Here is an 18,442-nt window from a genome sequence, read left to right as displayed (position 1 = left end):
TTTGTGCCTTATCTTTTATTTTTCCTGCTTAGTGTAGCTAGGGGTTTATCAACTTTATCTTCTCAAAGAACCAGCTTTTGACTTCAGTGACTCTTCTTTATTGTTCTTCTCTTTCACTGATTTCTGCTCTGATTTTTGTTATTGCCTTTTGAGTTTTATTTGCTCTTCCTTTTTCTAATTTTGTAAGGTTAAAGCTGAAGTTAATGATTTGTGATCTTACTTCTTTTCTACATCAGGTGTTCAGTGCTAAAAACTTCACTCTAATACTGCTTCAGTTGTATCCCACAGATTTTTATGGGCTGTGTTTTCACTTTCATCCAGTATAAAATATTTTTAAAATATCTTTTATGATTTATTTGACTCATGGGTTATTTAGAAGTGTATTACTAAGTTTCTAAATATATGTTGCCCTTCTTCTTCTTAAAGGTTAGCTTATTTGGAAGTCAACTCTAGAACAACTCATTTTCTCAGTACTTTAAAATTATTCCACCATCTTTTATTGTCATTTTTGTAACACTTTGATTGACAGTATACAATTGGGTTTTCATTGTTGTTATTACAAAATTTGTTTTTCCTTTGGAGATAATATGCTTCTTCTTTCTAGCTACTTTAAAATCTTTTCTTTTTTTCTTTCTTGATATTATGCAGTTTCACTAAAATGTAACTATTCTATGTGGTATACATATGCTTTCTACAGATTCATGTATTTTTCAGTTCTGGAAAAGTCTTAGCCACAATCTCTTTAAATAATGACTCTTCTCCATTCTATTTTCCCTTTTAGGATTCCAATTAGACACATTGCAGACTTTCTCTTTCTAGCCCCTAAATTTTATTAACATCTATCAGAATTCTCCCTAGTTTCTTCTCTTTTTATATCTGCCCAATCATCTTTGCTCCTTTTTGTGACTCTTCTTTATAAAATAGTGTTATTTTATGAGTTGCTGCTAAGTCGCTCAGTCATGTCCGACTCTGTGTGACCCCATAGACGGCAGCCCACCAGGCTCCCCGGTCCCTGGGATTCTCCAGGCAAGAACACTGGAGTGGGTTGCCATTTCCTTCTCCAATGCATGAAAGTGAAAATGAAAGTGAAGTCACTCTGTCATGTGTGACTCTCAGTGACTCCATGGACTACAGCCTACCAGGCTCCTCCATCCATGGGATTTTCCAGGCAAGAGTACTGGAGTGGGGTGCCATTGCCTTCTCCGATATTATGAATTATCATTCTATTATTTCAAGTCTCCACAGTCTAAATCCTGCATTTATGGCCTGTTTACTCTCATTCTTGGTTACTTATTTCATTATATGTTACATGAACTCTAAGTGTTAACTCATACATTTGGATACTGTTAATTTGTAGAAAATAAGAGGTAAGTTGAGTGTGTTTTCTCCAAAGAGCATTTTGGTTCGGTGCTTCGTGGAGCTGGGTTACTACTGAACTAGGGCCATGTCAGCTTCTTCTGGACCTTTGGGAGCACTCCAGGTGGGATTAGGCAACGTGCCCTTCACATGTGCTTGTGAAGAGAAGCCCACCAGGCTTCTCTGTCCATGGGGATTCTCACATGTGCTTACTGCTCAGAATTCAGATTTCATCTTTGGCTTTTCCCCCTGTTATTCTTTTTGTTACTTGGAAGTTTTTTCCATGTTCTATGATCCCAGCAATGAAAGACAAATTATGCCTCATGTAGGCTTTTATTATCATGGCAGGAGTGCTCCTTAGTATATCTAGTTTAAAACCAAAAGAAAGCTAAAATCCACTGTGAATCTAATGTCTTTATCCAACTTAAAATATACATGCTTTAAAATCATTTTCAGATTGCTTTATTATTTTCTTTTAACCTAAGAGTGACTTTTTTCTCCTTATTGCTGAATTTGTAGGCTATCTTAGCAGTTATTTTCCTCAGATGTTTTAGGATTTTGATTTGCAGGATAATTTTGAGAAGAATTTTTTTTTGTTTTAGGACCAGATTGTATCGATTGTGGAGCCTTCTGCCTTATTGTGGATTTCTGGATCCAGTTACTAAGTCAGTAGGCAGCTTAGCTAAGGTTCTGTCTATAAGACTGTACCTACCTTCCTAACACTTATTTATTGATTTTCCACTTAGTGACATGCAGTAAGCCTGTCTCCAATCTTGTACCTTGTAAGGGGCTATTACCCTACAGAAATACCTTCTGACTTGTCTCTGCTTTCAGACCCAGAGCTCAGAAGACCTGCAGCTTTAGCCCTATCACTCCTGCTTTATTTATCGATTTCATTCCTGGTTCATGGACACATGTAACTTGTTTTCAAAATGTGTCTAATTTCTTAAATCTTTATTTTTTATCTATCATCTAATGAATGCATAGACAAAAAGCCATGAGGTTGTTAAAAGTTCCCAGATGAGAACTGTGATTGGTTCCGTCCGACAAGAGATCAGAAAATATTTCTCCTTAGGAAACACGAGTCTTTTTGAGGGTAAAGTGGCCTTAAAGTATAGACTTAAAATGACATCTTGACCATGATTCCTATTTTGGTCTAATTTTAAAAACTGGGGGCTTCCCTAGTGACTTGGACAGTAAAGAATCCGCCTGCTATGTAGGAGACCTGGGTTCAATCCCTGGGTTGGGAAGACTCCCTGGAGAAGTGAATGGCTACCCATTCTAGTATTCTTGCCTGGAGAATTCCATGGACAGAGAAGCCTGGCAGATTACAGTCCATGGGGTCACAAAGAGTCGGACACAACTGAGCAATTTTAACTTTCACTTAATAACTGGAATATTGATGTAATTACTTTTATCTCCTCTAAGAAACAGACCAACTACTATCAAACAGGAGGTATAAACCTTGCTCCTACTCACCTGCTCCAAGAGAAAATTATGTACATCTTCCCCTTCTGGTAAAAAGTCCTTCCAGCTGAGGTCAGCCTCCCTCCATAGGGCTCCCACTTTCTTATGGCTCTAAAACAGAGATTAAGTTCAGTTCATTTACTTCTACATTGAAAGGAGGAAAAACAAGTCAAGAGTGCAAAACTGTGAAGGCTAAAAAAACTCAAACTTTTCCTTGTGTTGACATGAAGTTAATTTCTTAGGATTCTCAGCTTTTAAGCTGAGATGTCTAAATGTACATAAATGTAGTGGAAAGTGAAGTACAGTTGATTAAGGTTCGATAATTTCTTTTACCAGATGACTAATCTGGGGATCGGCAAGCTTGGTGTTTGGTGTTTTTTTGAATATAATCATCTAAAAAGAGTTTAATTCACACAACTTATAAATTCAAAACTGCCTCTTTTCCTGGACAGTGCTCTATGCATTGGTGACTAAAGCTACTCAATACGCCTTGCTGGAAGTCCTCTTCATAGTAGGTTACCATTATGCTACTTAACATGAGAAGGATTAAGGAAGTCATTGCTCCTGAACAAGGAATGAGAATTATTTCAAGGGCAAGAAATGCAAGGTTGAGCCCAACAAACAGCAGAGAAGAGCTGCTGTCAGTTGGAAAACTGATGAGGAGGTTAAGTCCACTCCCTGAACCAAGTCACAGTGATAAAGGAAAGCGTCAGGCTTTGAGGCTGCAACTGTCATCTAAGGAACACGTACTAGTTACTTCACAGGCTAATTTGCCCAGGGCATAGCTGATAACCTGGCAGAGCTAGGATTTTAACTCTAGGTTAATTTCAGAGTTTATGTTCTATGAGAATTTTGTTTTAGTTAGGAAAAGTGAGAACCTGCTTTCTGTTTCTACAAATAAATCTTAACAAGAATTTGAATTTTAAGGGATGAAGTCAAATAGGTAGAAGAGGAGGAGAAAATTCTCAATCTAGAAATTAGGGTTCAATAAAAACTTCAGTGCCATCAAGCAAGGGGTATTAATAATATATATAGATAATCAGCTAGAACTAGAGACTCTTCAGTATACCTATCTACGAGTAATTATCACACAAATTAGATACAGGGGAACTTCTGCAGATTTAGACAGAGAAATGATAAGCTGTTTTGTTTTGGTTTTTATCAGTGCCTACAAAACAGTAAATTCTATCATCCTAGTATCTCTTGCTCTGGTATGAATAAGTCAGGAAACACTCTAGAACTTTTCAAGGGAGTTGTTTTGTTTTGATTCTTCTCACCCCAGGAGTTACATCACCTCCCTCTTTGGGAAGCTATACCACTTTTCCAAACCTCTTAACCTCTAATATAGCACGGACACAATGTTTTGGTTAAGATTTGTCTGTCTCCCCTTCCAGTCTATAAATTCTTTGAAGGTTTAGTCATCTTTGTAGACTAAAATCCTGGCAAAGGGCTTTGCAGAGAATTATGCAGTAATTCTAAATAAATTCTAAAATAAATGTAACTTTAAGATAGAAATTCACAATCCTGCGGAATCATTTTCACCGCCTATTTCTTTTTTCCATTAAAAAATCATTTTATTGAAGTACAGTTAATTTACCATGTTGCGTGAATTTCTGCTGTACAGCAAAGTGATTCAGTTACATGTATACATACACACGGTCTTCTTCATACTCTTTTCCATTATAGTTTATCACAGGATATTGATACTTCCCTGAACTATACAGGAGGTCCTCACTGTTTATCCATTATGTGCACAGCAGTTTGCATCTGCCAACCCAGACTCCCGACCCATCTCCCCCTCCCCTTGGCAACCACAAGCCCCTTCTCTATTCTGAAAGTCTGTTTCTATCACAGAGATAAGTTCATTTGTGTTTTAGATTCCATGTATAAGTGATATCAATGTGAATTTTTACCACCTATTTCTAATCAGATTACTTAGCTTTAATCCAAAAATAATAAAATCAATCATTTCATGAATCTCATCTTTCTCTGAAAGTGGAGGAGTTTTAATCAAAATCTATTATAATAAAGTATAAATAATATAGCCATTTTGCTTCAAGAGAAAATAAATTAAAACACATCTTGAGATTCTTTAAATTTTACCAAATCTAGCTGAGATTAGATAATTTCTTCCCAAATTACTAGAGAACAGAAAGGCAAATATACCTTTGGAAGAAACTAGACTGAACCAGAGACCTCACTTTTTCCCCCTCCCCAAATAATAGAAGTTAACAGAATTACTTACACAGCGATACCCAAGTTATTCACAGATAAACCAAGATCAAAATCATGACACTTCCTAATACACTGCTAAGTCCAACACTAAGTTTAACGCTCACCATTTGTTTGCATAGAAGGTGCAATATTTCAGAAATCAAGATTCCAGCTCTTCCAACAGGAAGTAAAGGTTTGCAAAATTCTCTGTAAAAGATACAAGTAGTGCTTAAGTACCTCTGAACAAATTCTGTTTTAAAAAACAGGCAAACAAAGTGTGCAACCTAAATAATACTGGGAAAGTCCAAGCTCCAGAACATGCTCAAAGTAATAATTTTCAGCAGAAGTAGTTCAGAGACCTCGGGTTTTTATGCCTCACTGAGAAGCTGGAAAGAGGCTTTACAATTCCTGGGTTTTGCCTTTTTCTCTGTTTCAGTGATAAAAGCAATGCAGAGATCAGTCTCACTTACTCTGTTTATGTAAGTTCCACTTTAAGCTGAAAGGAGAGAAGCACCTTAGGTAACAGGAAGGTGTGAAGCTTGCTTATGAAATATGTTTAAGAAAGGAAGCTTTTCTTTAGAATATGGATGAAACAGAAAGGAACCAATTTTCCCATAGTCTAAATCAGTATTTCACAAACTATGTTCCACAGTACATTAACAATTATTCCTCAAAAAAAAGATTCAACAGTCAATTAAATGAAGTGATGCTGACTGAAACAAAGCGAAGTTATTTTTATTTGTTGCTTTGTTTACAGGACTGTCATAACCTTTAATGTGCTATAATACACTTTGTGAATCTCACAGGGACACACTAGTATGCAGAGTCTGACTATGTGAACAGTTTTGGGAGAAATACCAGCCCACACAACGTAGCAACAATTGCCCATTCCTGTCCAAATCTAGGAATGCCTAACAGCTCAGTTTCTTTCAAAACAGCCTGAGCAGGTACCATGCAGGTGCCACAATCTGACAGGTTATCATGTGGAACTAGAAATTCTTACAGCACTGGAGCAATGAGAGACACAAAAGCCAGATTAACAGTAAGCTTCCAGGAGCAATCACTTTCCAATCACATGATTCTGAAGCCATGTCTAACATTAATGAACCACAGGGCTGTTATACCCCCATCACTTCTCTAATTTAGAAAAATGTAACATTTTTATACAGAAATTAGAAGCCTTAAAGAGCCACAGGCTGAGTGTGAAAGTCTCCAAAAGCACTGAAGAAATAGCACTAAGCTAAAAGCCAGCTGGTGAGTTCTGCCAGGTTAACTAGAAATACATCCAAAGAAGCAAGCACAACTTACGTGATGAGTTGTCTCATGGAGATTCCGCCTTCTTTTAACATGGGAGTCACCAGTTCAGCAAGGTACAACCAAATATGGGGAATATCAATGGCCATGTCATCTGCCAATTCCAATGTTTCTGAAAAACTGGAAAAGAACAGGAAAAAATCCACATGCAAATGTAACTGAAAAGTTAAGATCAAATACATCGATCAAAACCCAGTCAGTCAACAAATATCCACTAGACAACTGCTATGTCTGGTACTGCTCTGGGCGTCAAGTACACAAGCTTTTAATCTCAAAGAGTCTGTATCAGTGTGGGGAGGAGAACAACACAGACAAAAGCGTGTTTGCAGACAGGGTTAATTCTCTGAAGAACAGGACCTCAGGTACCAGGATACGCTAGAGGGTGACCAGAAAACACCCCTGTATGGATGTGCCATCTGAAAGACTTAATGAAAACGAGGCAGTCTCATGATGTTCTAGGGTAACAAGCTATTAATTTAATCCCAACTATAAAGAGTTCCCCATAGCTAAGTATCATATCCTCTGAGTCGGTCAGAAGCACTGACGGAAAACTTCGTGTAATACAGACCAGACACAAAGAGAAGAAAAGACACAAATTCTTCCTCTGAGGAGCTTACAATGGGGAAGAAAGCTGGGTGAATACAAAAGAGCCTGACAACGTTACTACATAACATCATCATTATACACGTTACAAACTGCACAACCTCTAAAGAAAAGCTGGTGGTTTTAGGCTTTCATGCTATGGAATATTTCTCAACGTGAAGTAACATAAATCAAATTTTTAAATATAAAATTTAGAAACATCAAATACAAAACACCAGCACAGTCTTATTTAGGCTGGAAATCATAGCTATTCATTTTAAGTATAAAAACCCAGTTCAAGACTGTGTTAATCATTCCAACATAGAATATATTAAAAGGTACAAAAACAAAAGTGAATTTAACTATAGGAGACATATAAATAATTACAAGGAAATACACATAATCAGAAGGGTGCATGAATCGAGGGGTCAGGGCAGGTGGCACCTTTCAGATCTCCACATACATGAAAAGTGTGTGCTTGCTCACTGCAATTCCAGTTTCTAGCCACCTACCTCGGAGAGCTACACACCACTAAAATTTTTCACTTAAAAAGAGCTACCACTGTAAGGCAGGGTCACTTTTCTGAAGGTGTCATTTCAAAACAGTTGGCCGCTCAGCCACATTATCTAACTCTGGGCTTCATAAATCCTTAATGGCAATTTTGTGACCTCACAGCTTGCAATTATTTGACACCAATTTGCTATAAACAGACTCTTGACCGTTCGCTCATTATGTATGCTTCCAGCTTGGTTAATGTGCCAACGATGGGACATAATCTGGCCGGGCTCCAGGATTTCTAGATTAATTACGTGTAATGCCTCTTCATGTTTCATGGTTTAGTGGTATAAACTTTTCTAATGAGCTCATGAGACAATCGCAGCAGTCTTGGTCTTGAAGCAGTGTGTCTAAACTGTTCTTTTCAACTCACATTACAACTAAAAGGTACTCCTTCTTCCCCAGTTTTCTCCTTGTCGATTGGTCAGTTTACCATGGTACCATCTGCAGAACTCCATCATCGACCAAATCCACACTGATGGTAAGAAACACAGCTGGCTGAACACACGATATCTGAAGCAAAAGCTGGTAAGCAACTTACTTCTCTTCAAGTTTACTATTCCTAAATTCTTTTGTACGATTTTAGAAGAAAAATCCTACAGCCCCGTGTGCAGAAGCTGCTTGACAATTATCTCTGTGTCTTTGGACTACTACTTAGCCTTTAACAATGCCTTGCCTAACATGTATTTTCTGCTGGCTGAATAAATGAAATAAAGCTATAGCACAGCCTTGCTTCGTGGTATATAGTGACTACCACACCCACTAAATTGCACTTCTGGGAGGTCCACCAATGGGACTTCAAACATCCCTCACCCCATTTCAACTAGAGAAACTCTATTTTTACTTATTTTATATATTGCGATCCTAAAATTTAGTTGAAGAAAGCAATACATTATTAAAAGTTAGAAATATATTTTTTAATTTTAATTTTTTAATGCAGTAAAGTTCTGATTAGACATCTGCTAAAAGGCAAAATAATCTACCATTGCTGGAAATGATCTTGTCAGGCAGCATCTTCCATAATTTTGCATTATGATAACTTTAATAAAAATACAAATCTCGTTGTAAATAACCAAAGAAGAAATAGTGAAGACATCTCAAAATTAAGCTGGCCTGGTATTATTGTGCTGATCATTAGAGAATCTAACTAGATGTAAAACAAAGAAATAAATAAAAAGATAAAGACCCTTCTTATATTCCAGTACCATTTTCAAAGGAATACCACAGAAAAAGACTATTACCTCACCTATGAGAGCGAATGGAGCCGTCACTTGTTAAGAAGCACCTCTACAATTTTGCATATGGAACTTAGTCTGCTTGTCCACTTAAGCTCCAGTGTCTTTTACCAAAGTAGAATTGCCTTAAGTGGCAAGAAAAGTTCCATGAGTAGTCAAGGAGGAGATAAGAATTTCCCTCCCAATAAGTATCTCCGAAAGTAAAATATTAATATATCGAAATTGCTTGAAAGGCAAATATTTTGGGTCTCTAGTCAGCTCCAACTTTTGTCCTGCTTTTCACTTGTTTATTACATTTTCACTTGTTCAAAACACTTTCAAAGAGATTCCAATTCCATGGTGAACAGTGAGCTACATTCAACTACCTTTACCAGACAGTTTTTAGAAGTTTCCTGAGGCCATAATATTAAACGACTATACCACATTATCTGAAATGAATCTACCTACACAATAATGTGCTTACCTACACACATATCTGATTTGCATCATAGAGTATTTAGATCCAAGTCCTGAAAATTCCAAGGGGATGGTTTGATCTTGTGTAAATGTTTTATATATACCAACTACTATGCTCAGAGTTGATAATACATCTTTTAAGGAAAACTGCAAAGGATCTAAGCTTTGTTTATAAACCACTTGACACAGAGAGGCTATCTGAAACATCTGTCTAGTCTATCTTACTTTTCAAGTAGCAATGTATGCTTTGGGCAGCCGTAGGAGAAACCACATATAGGGGACTGGAATGCAAAATAGGAAGTCAAAAAAACCTGGGGTAACAGGCAAATTTGGCCTTGGAATACGGAATGAAGCAGGGCAAAGACTAATAGAGTTTTGCCAAGAGAACGCACTGGTCATAGCAAACACCCTTTTCCAACAACACAAGAGAAGACTCTGCACATGGACATCACCAGATGGTCAACACTGAAATCAGACTGATTATATTCTTTGCAGCCAAAGATGGAGAAGTTCTATACAGTCAGCAAAAACAAGACTGGGATCATGAACTCCTTATTGCCAAATTCAGACTTAAATTGAAGAAAGTAGGGAAAACCACTAAACCATTCAGGTATGACCTAAATCAAATCCCTTATGATTATACAGTGGAAGTGAGAAATAGATTTAAGGAATTAGATCTGATAGATAAGAGTGTCTGATGAACTATGGAAGGAGGTTCATGACACTGTACAGGAGACAAGGATCAAGACCATCTCCATGGAAAAGAAATGCAAAAAAAGCAAAACAGCTGCTGAGGAGGCCTTACAAACAGCTGTGAAAAGAAGAGAAGCGAAAAGCAAAGGAGAAAAGGAAAGACATAAGCATCTGAATGCAGAGTTCCAAAGAATAGCAAGGAGAGATAAGAAAGCCTTCCTCAGTGATCAATGCAAAGAAAGAGGGAAACAATAGAATGGGAAAGACTAGGGATCTCTTCAAGAAAATCAGAGATACCAAGGGAACATTTCATGCAAAGATGGGCTCGATAAAGGACAGAAATGGTAGGGACCTAACAGAAGCAGAAGATATTAAGAAGAGGTGGCAAGAATACACAGAAGAACTGTACAAAAAAGATCTTCATGACCCAGATAATCACGATGGTGTGATCACTCACCTAGAGCCAGACATCCTGGAATGTGAAGTCAAGTGGGCCTTAGGAAGCATCACTATGAACAAAGCTAGTGGAGGTGATGGAATTCCAGTGGAGCTATTTCAAATCCTGAAAGATGATGCTGTGAATGTGTTGCACTCAATATGCCAGCAAATTTGGAAAACTCAGCAGTGGCCACAGGACTGGAAAAGGTCAGTTTTCATTCAAATCCCAAAGAAAGGCAATGCCAAAGAATGCTCAAACTACCACACAATTGCACTCATCTCACACACTAGTAAAGTAATACTCAAAATTCTCCAAGCCAGGCTTCAGCAATACGTGAACCGTGAACTTCCAGATGTTTAAGCTGGTTTTAGAAAAGGCAGAGGAACACGAGATCAAATTGCCACCATCTGCTGGATCATCGAAAAAGCAAGAGAGTTCCAGAAAAACATCTATTTCTGCTTTATTGACTATGCCAAAGCCTTTGACTGTGTGGATCACAATAAACTATGAAAAATTCTTCAAGAGATGGGAATACCAGACCACCTGACCTGCCTCTTGAGAAACCTGTATGCAGGTCAGGAAGCAACAGTTAGAACTGGACATGGAATAACAGACTAGTTCCAAATAGGAAAAGGAGTATGTCAAGGCTGTATATTGTCACCCTGCTTATTTAACTTATAGGCAGAGTACATCATGAGAAACGCTGGACTGGAAGAAGCATAAGCTGGAATCAAGATTGCCAGGAGAAATATCAATAACCTTAGATACCCAGATGACACCACCCTTATGGCAGAAAGTGAAGAGGAGCTAAAGAGCCTCTTGATGAAAGTGAAAGAGGAGAGTGAAAAGGTTGGCTTAAAGCTCAACATTCAGAAAACGAAGATCATGGCATCTGGTCCTGTCACTTCATGGGAAGTAGGTGGGGAAACAGTGGAAGCAGTGTCAGACTTTATTTTTTGGGGCTCCAAAATCACTGCAGATGGTGATTGCAGCCATGAAATTAAAAGACGCTTAGTCCTTGGAAGGAAAGTTTTGACCAACCTAGATAGCATATTGAAAAGAAGAGACATTACTTTGCCAACAAAGGTCCGTCTAGTCAGGGCTATGGTTTTTCCAGTGGTCATGTATGGATGTGAGAGTTGGACTGTGAAGAAAGCTGAGTGCCGAAGAATTGATGCTTTTGAACTGTGGTGTTGGAGAAGACTCTTGAGAGTCCCCTGGATTGCAAGGAGATCCAACAAGTCCATTCTAAAGGGGATCAGTCCTGGGTGTTCATTGGAAGGACTGATGCTAAAGCTGAAACTCCAATACTTTGGCCACCTCATTCGAAGAGCTGACTCACTGGAAAAGACTCTGATGCTGGGAGGAATTGGGGGCAGGAGGAGAAGGGGACGGCAGAGGATGAGATGGCTGGATGGCATCATCAACTCGACAGACATCAGTTTGAGTGAACTCTGGGAGTTGGTGATAGACAGGGAGGCCTGGCGTATTGTGATTCATGGGGTCGCAAAGAGTCGGACACGACTGAGCGACTGAATTGAACTGAGGAGAAACCACAGATTAACCATTGGCTGATCAGGGCCCAGTAAACTTGGAGGTCTTCTTTTTTGTTTTCCAGAATCATCACTGGCTTGGGCAACTAGGCAGAAACGGCTTTAATTGTTCAGAAAGCATTGTGCTAGTCACTCAGTTGTGTCCGACTATTTGCAACCTCCATGGACCATCAGGCTCCTCTGTTCAAAGGATTTTACAGGCAAGAATACTGAAGTGGGTTGCCATTTCCTTCTGTAGAGGATCTTCCAAACCCAGGGATCGAACCCAGGGCTCCCGCATTGCAGACAGACGCTCTACTGTCTGAGCCACCAGGGAAGCCACAGTTGCTCAGAAGTTGGCATTTAACAGAATCAGCATCCAGAAAGCTGACACTGACGCTCCCCTCACAGTGCTGAGTAAGGACAGAGATCTTTGGACACTGGGACTAAAAGAGATAGAAGACAGGGCATTTCGGTGGCTCCAATGAAATGGCTTCTCTGGACAATATGATCTATTTATAACTTAAGTTTCAGAAGTAACTGGGAAACTATGGTTCAATGTGCAAGAAGGTTCTTTGTGGATACTAACATGGGGCTATCTCTTAGTTTCCACCTTAGAAAAAATTGCCAGAGCTTTCTATTTAGGAAGGAATAGGGATCTTCCTAGGGGTCTTGTCTAAGGATAATCTGGTTAGGTCTAACTAAGTATCAAAAGCTAGGTCAGAAGCTGCTGTGTTATCACGAGCTACAGAGGAAGCAGGGACAGGGAAAGCGGAAGCAGCTATTGAGACACAGGTGTGCCCCTTTCGGTCTATGTGAAACGTGGTTGTGGCAGTGTTGCCAACAGCCACAACAGCACCACTCCCAAAGCAAGTGTGGACACCGTGTCTGGATGTGGTAATTTTTCCTCAGGGAAATGAAAATGTTCGAGATAGCCTGGAAACCAAGCTAGCACCTCTCAACTTCAATCAAGGCCAATGAAGCTAGAACACACTCTGTGAGGGCTTTTCAGGGATGAATCAACTTCTGACTATAGTTTGAAGAAAGAGAGAAAATGGTAACTGGTAATGTAGCATTCTCATTTTCAAAATTTTCTGGTGAATGTATCATAATATCTGGGCAAAAAGCAAATATTTATAAATTAACATAATAGTTATTATTAAAACTATAGTTCCAAGTTGGCTAGGGGCAGATCTCAATTTGTGAGGCTATAAATAACCTCATTTGCTCTTATTATTTATACGGGTTGGCTACTGGAGTGAGGGGGCCAAAGTTTCTTACTAAGTTAACTGAGTCAGATAGCCTTAATCTAGTCAAGTCAAGTCACTGAAATCTAACTTATTGATGCAGTATAACTTTTTAATGATTCTAGGAACAAATATACATCTTCTGGGACCCTGAGGACAGTGCCATTATTCCTCAGAAAAATCAAATGAATAGTTATTCCTAGGTATATTCAACCCTGGCATTTAATAATTACACCTTTCTAAGAGGCTGGCCATATCTGAGAGATATATGGTGGTATTTCATCATGTGCATTTAATTTATAAGACCACAAAAAAGATTTTTATTTTAAAACATAAGCCTGGGTAAGATTCTGTGATTGTGCCACAAAGAACCTGATCCATGCGTGCATCTGCGGATGATCACAAAGAGAACCAGATTCTGAGCACACAGGATTTAACACAAGTGACAGCCAAACTTCATCAACTCAGCCATCAAGAGAAATTATAATGAAACCAACCTGGAATAAACCTGATCATTAACAACTGTGGAGTTACATATGCTTCTATTGGGGTAGAGTAGACAGACAAGCATTTCTTGGCCAAAATGAACCATGGTTTAAAGGATGAAGCTTTTTTGGTTTAATTTTCCACAATTTTTATCACAAAGGAAAGCTTTTTTCTCAGGGTTTACATGTAGGCTGATGAGGAGCTCTGAGTTTCTTGGTAGTTAAGAGGGTCTGTTATCTGACTTGCATCATAATATGAGTCTATCTACAATTAGATACAGAAAATCAGAAAATAACCACTAGCACAATCTATCAAAAGCCATCATATGAACCAACATACATACTGTCAATATAATATACACCAACATACTATGGCAGATACAATTTTGACCTATGGAAACTGCTAAATACTTAAAAAGATATGTACTCTTAAAATTAACTACTATGAAAGAGCCTAGTAACTGACTACTACTGTTGAGTAGGATACTGACCCTCTGAAAAAGTCCTGTTTGCTGAGCTTTTCTGACTGCACCAGCTGATACAGTAACTGGCCCATGTGATCCCGGGTGATCTGGCTCCTTTCCAGGGTGGACTCCACTCCCGTCCTCACGAACACATGTTGCAGGCCCTGGGCGTTCAGCTCTTCCACACACTGCATGGCTTCCTGTTCAAACAGCAAATAAAAGCTTACTCCAAAATAAATAAGCTTACTCGAATTGCCAGAGTGTTAAAATAAGTTTAAAAACATTTACTTATGACAAAATTGGTAGAAAAGAGCAAGATAGTTTCATATATATAAATAGCTAAAAATTAATATAGCTCAGTAAAATGCAGGATAATATGGGCAATACTATTCGGCATATTTAAAAATAAAAGTGCATCTTTGTAAGGCTAATGTGTTTAGGTTAACATCTTCTTAAAGATCACTCAAAAGACCAGAGCCAAAAATGTCCTTTATTACACAACATGGATCTATATTATGATCACTCAGAAACTTGAAATGGTATATTATCAAATAATATTTAAACAGAAATTCGTGTCATGATTCAAAGGCCTTAATTCTGAGATAACTGAGGTAATTCTGTCTCAGTATGAAAATCTTCAAAGAAAAATGTCTTCCTTTTATAGTAAGGTTGACATGGTTAGCTGAAGTACTAAAAATCTTTTAGGAAGATCTTGGGATATGGGGCTTGTAGACTGGTTCTTACCACGGGATGATCTGGCTAGGTCAGTATCTCTGTTCTGGACAATAAAAGCCTGGCAGCAGGGTCACTCAATCACCAATCACCTCCCTGCCCTCAGCTACCTCAACGTGTGTGAGTTCAAAATCCTGTGATTCAACATCTGACGAGAGCAGTTCTTGTGAGGGGGAAGATGCATGTGAGAAGGGCAGTCTCCTGACAGAAGCCGCGAGTAAGGCAGGTCTAGGCATTTTCACCACTGTTTATCTCCCCTCTGTTAAGTTATTTAATACCTCCTCCCGTGTCAACTTTTTATCTAAAATATTTTCAAAATATAGAGAAATTAAAGAGTAATAAAAGGTACACCGACATACCTTTACTGCAATTTAATCAATTGCTGGTTTTCTTATATATGTATCTAAGAAATTCAACATTCACACAGTAACATCAACTAAGTATCTGATATATAGTACATACTGGAATTTCCACAACTGTCCCCAAATGTCCAATATAGCTTTTTCATTGTTCTAGGATCCAACTGAAAACCCAACGTCACACGTCATGATGTCTCTCTACCTTTGTTTTTGGCCATGTTGCCCATCCTCCAGGATCTTAGTTCTCCAGCTAGGGATCAAACCCAGGGTCCTAGCAGTGAAAGCGCCAAGTTCCAAACACTGAACCGTCACAGAATTCTCTCTTTAGATTCTTCTCTCCTTTGTGTTTTCATGACACTGGCACTTTTTTTTTTAATACATATGATTATTGATGGCATTTATTTATTTTTATTATTTTTTTAATTTTATTTTTAAACTGTACATAATTGTATTAGTTTTGCCAACTATCAAAATGAATCCACCACAGGTATACATGTGTTCCCCATCCTGAACCCTCCTCCCTCCTCCCTCCCCATACCATCCCTCTGGGTCGTCCCAGTGCACTAGTCCCAAGCATCCAGTATCGTGCATCGAACCTGGACTGGCAACTCGTTTCATACATGATATTTTACATGTTTCAATGCCATTCTCCCAAATCTTCCCACCCTCTCCCTCTCCCACAGAGTCCATAAGACTGTTCTATACATCGGTGTCTCTTTTGCTGTCTCGTACACAGGGTTATTGTTACCATCTTTCTAAATTCCATATATATGCGTTAGTATACACTGTATTGGTGTTTTTCTTTCTGGCTTACTTTTAACACAACTGTCACATAAGACTGTTTCTTACATACACTTTACCCAATCAGTCTGTCTGTTTCCAGCCCATCTGTATCTCACGCACATTCATCGAATGCTAAGTTACCACCCATCCTTCTAGCTTCCAGAATGGTGCTGCTTTCTACAGCTTATGCTTTTTATCCTTGTGGGGTTTTACCTCATTTTAAGCCTATCATCATCATCATAAAGCCTTTTCAGGAGAGAGTAAAAATGAAAGCAAATACTCAATGCTCAATATTATACCTGAAGTGATTGTCTCCCAATGAGAATTTAGTCACTGCATCTGCATACTGGGCCAACTAACTATATCATGGAACTACTAATGCGAAGTTTCTAAGTTCACAGCAGTTCATAATCTTACCCTTCTCCCTAGTTTCTAATGTTTTGTTTCTTGTTTTTTACCTCTAACCTGAAATGATACCTCCTAGAATCCCTGTGACTGGTTATCATACCATCTAATCTTACTTCTTTGCACTGAAACACTTTCTTTTTGTAGAAGCTGCTTATTTAGTTATTACCTATTTTTAGGACAGCTTTGTCTGTATCACCCACTAGAACATAAGCTCGGTAAAAGACCCATAAAAACAGATTATGCTATTCAGTACATATACTACAATATTTACAGGAAGTATTCCTTAAAATGGGCTTCCCTGATAGCTCAGCTGATAAAGAACTCGTCTGCAATGCAGGAAACTCCTGTTTGATCCCTGGTTTGGGAAGATCCCCTGGAGAAGGGATATGCTACCCACTCCAGTATTCTTGGGCTTCCCTGGTGGCTCAGACAGTAAAGAATCTGCCTGCAACGTGGGAGACCTGGGTTCAATCCCTGGGTTGGGAAGATCCTCTGGAGGAGGGCACAGCAACTCACTCCAGTATTCTTGCCTGGAGAATCCCCATGGACAAAGGAGCCTGGTGGGCTAGAGTCCATGGCGCAACAAGTTGGACACAACTGAGCAAATAACACACACGCATGCATTCCTTAATGTGGGTGACACACTTCAGGTGCTCAACATATACATCTCACAGAGGCTAAAAACACAAGGTGTGGAGTCAGACAAATATGTTTGAACCCTGGTTCTGCTACTTACTTGCTATTGTGTGAGTTCAGGAATGTTACTTAATCTCTCAGCTTTGACTTCCTATCACAAGGTTACTGTGAGGACTGCATATAATATATATAAGTACTTGGCATATTGCTAAACACAAAACAAGGGCTCAATAAATACTCATTTGTATTACTGTTAACTATAGCACCTATTAAAATGTTTGGGAAAAATCTTCCTTAGAATGAGCTCCGCAATAAGCCTTTAGCATGACACACCAATACCCAAAAGGTAGGAAGAAAAAGTATAGCTTCTGTTCTGAAGCTGGAAGCTTGGATTTGAATCCTGAGTCTGCCATTTATCTGACAGTGGAAACAGTGTCAGACTTTATTTTTTGGGGCTCCAAAATCACTGCAGATGGTGACTGCAGCCATGAAATTAAAAGACGCTTACTCCTTGGAAGGAAAGTTATGACCAACCTAGATAGCATATTGAAAAGCACAGACATTACTTTGCCAACAAAGGTCCGTCTAGTCAGGGCTATCGTTTTCCCAGTGGTCATGTATGGATGTCAGAGTTGGATCGTGAAGAAAGCTGAGCGCCGAAGAATTGATGCTTTTGAACTGTGGTGTTGGAGAAGACTCTTGAAAGTCCCTTGGACTGCAAAGAGATCCAACCAGTCCATTCTAAAGGAGATCAGCCCTGGGTGTTCTTTGGAAGGAATGATGCTAAAGCTGAAACTCCAGTCCTTTGGCCACTTCATGCGAAGAGTTGACTCACTGGAAAAGACTCTGATTCTGGGAGGGATTGGGGGCAGGAGGAAAAGGGGACGATAGAGGATGAGATGGCTGGATGGCATCACCAACTCGATGCACATGAGTTTGAGTGAACTCTGGGAGTTGGTGATGGATACGGAGGCCTGGCGTGCTGTGATTCATGAGGTCACAAAGAGTCGGACACGACTGAGCGACTGAACTGAACTGAACTGAACTGAGAGCAAGTTACGTTACACCTTTGCACCTCAGCTTTCTTTTCTATTTTTCAATTTTATTTTACTTTTATTTTAATTAGAAGATAATTACTTTACAAAATTGTGATGGCTTCTGCCATACATCAATATGAATCAGCAATAGGTATACATATGCCCCCTTCCTCTTGCACCTCTAGCTGTGCTAGGGGCTTCCCTGGTGGCTCAGACAGTTAAAAAAACAAAAAACAAAAAACTGTGCCGCCAATTTATAAGAATACTATTTATTTTCCAGGATTCTAACAAATCACAATATATGAAGTCTGTTCTTTGGATTATTCCAGTTAGTGTTCTTATTTTTGCTGCATTTTCAAGAGTACTTTCTGAAAAGTACTCTAACTTGCTCATGAGTAAAACCTTCCTATTTCTAAATTTTGGACAATTTCGGTAAGCTTTTAGCAAA

General features: G+C 38.9%; 1 protein-coding gene across 20 annotated transcripts in view; it reads right to left on the bottom strand.

The window, feature by feature from the left end:
• Window positions 1–18,442, bottom strand: part of EIF4G3 (eukaryotic translation initiation factor 4 gamma 3) — a 354,405-nt gene that overhangs the window by 13,330 nt on the left and 322,633 nt on the right. For all 20 annotated transcript variants that reach the window (XM_070777387.1, XM_070777392.1, XM_070777394.1 and 17 more), the window contains 4 exons: window positions 14,067–14,239; window positions 6,346–6,471; window positions 5,163–5,244; window positions 2,836–2,934 (listed from right to left, as the gene is read on the bottom strand). In XM_070777387.1, coding sequence (XP_070633488.1) covers window positions 2,836–2,934; window positions 5,163–5,244; window positions 6,346–6,471; window positions 14,067–14,239 — 480 coding nt within the window. The remainder of the gene's footprint in view (window positions 1–2,835; window positions 2,935–5,162; window positions 5,245–6,345; window positions 6,472–14,066; window positions 14,240–18,442) is intronic.

This window comes from Bos indicus, chromosome 2, assembly GCF_029378745.1.
Source record: "Bos indicus isolate NIAB-ARS_2022 breed Sahiwal x Tharparkar chromosome 2, NIAB-ARS_B.indTharparkar_mat_pri_1.0, whole genome shotgun sequence".
NCBI lineage: Eukaryota > Metazoa > Chordata > Mammalia > Artiodactyla > Bovidae > Bos > Bos indicus.
The sequence above is the reverse complement of the archived record's forward strand: the minus strand, read 5'-3'. Positions and strand labels throughout refer to the sequence as shown.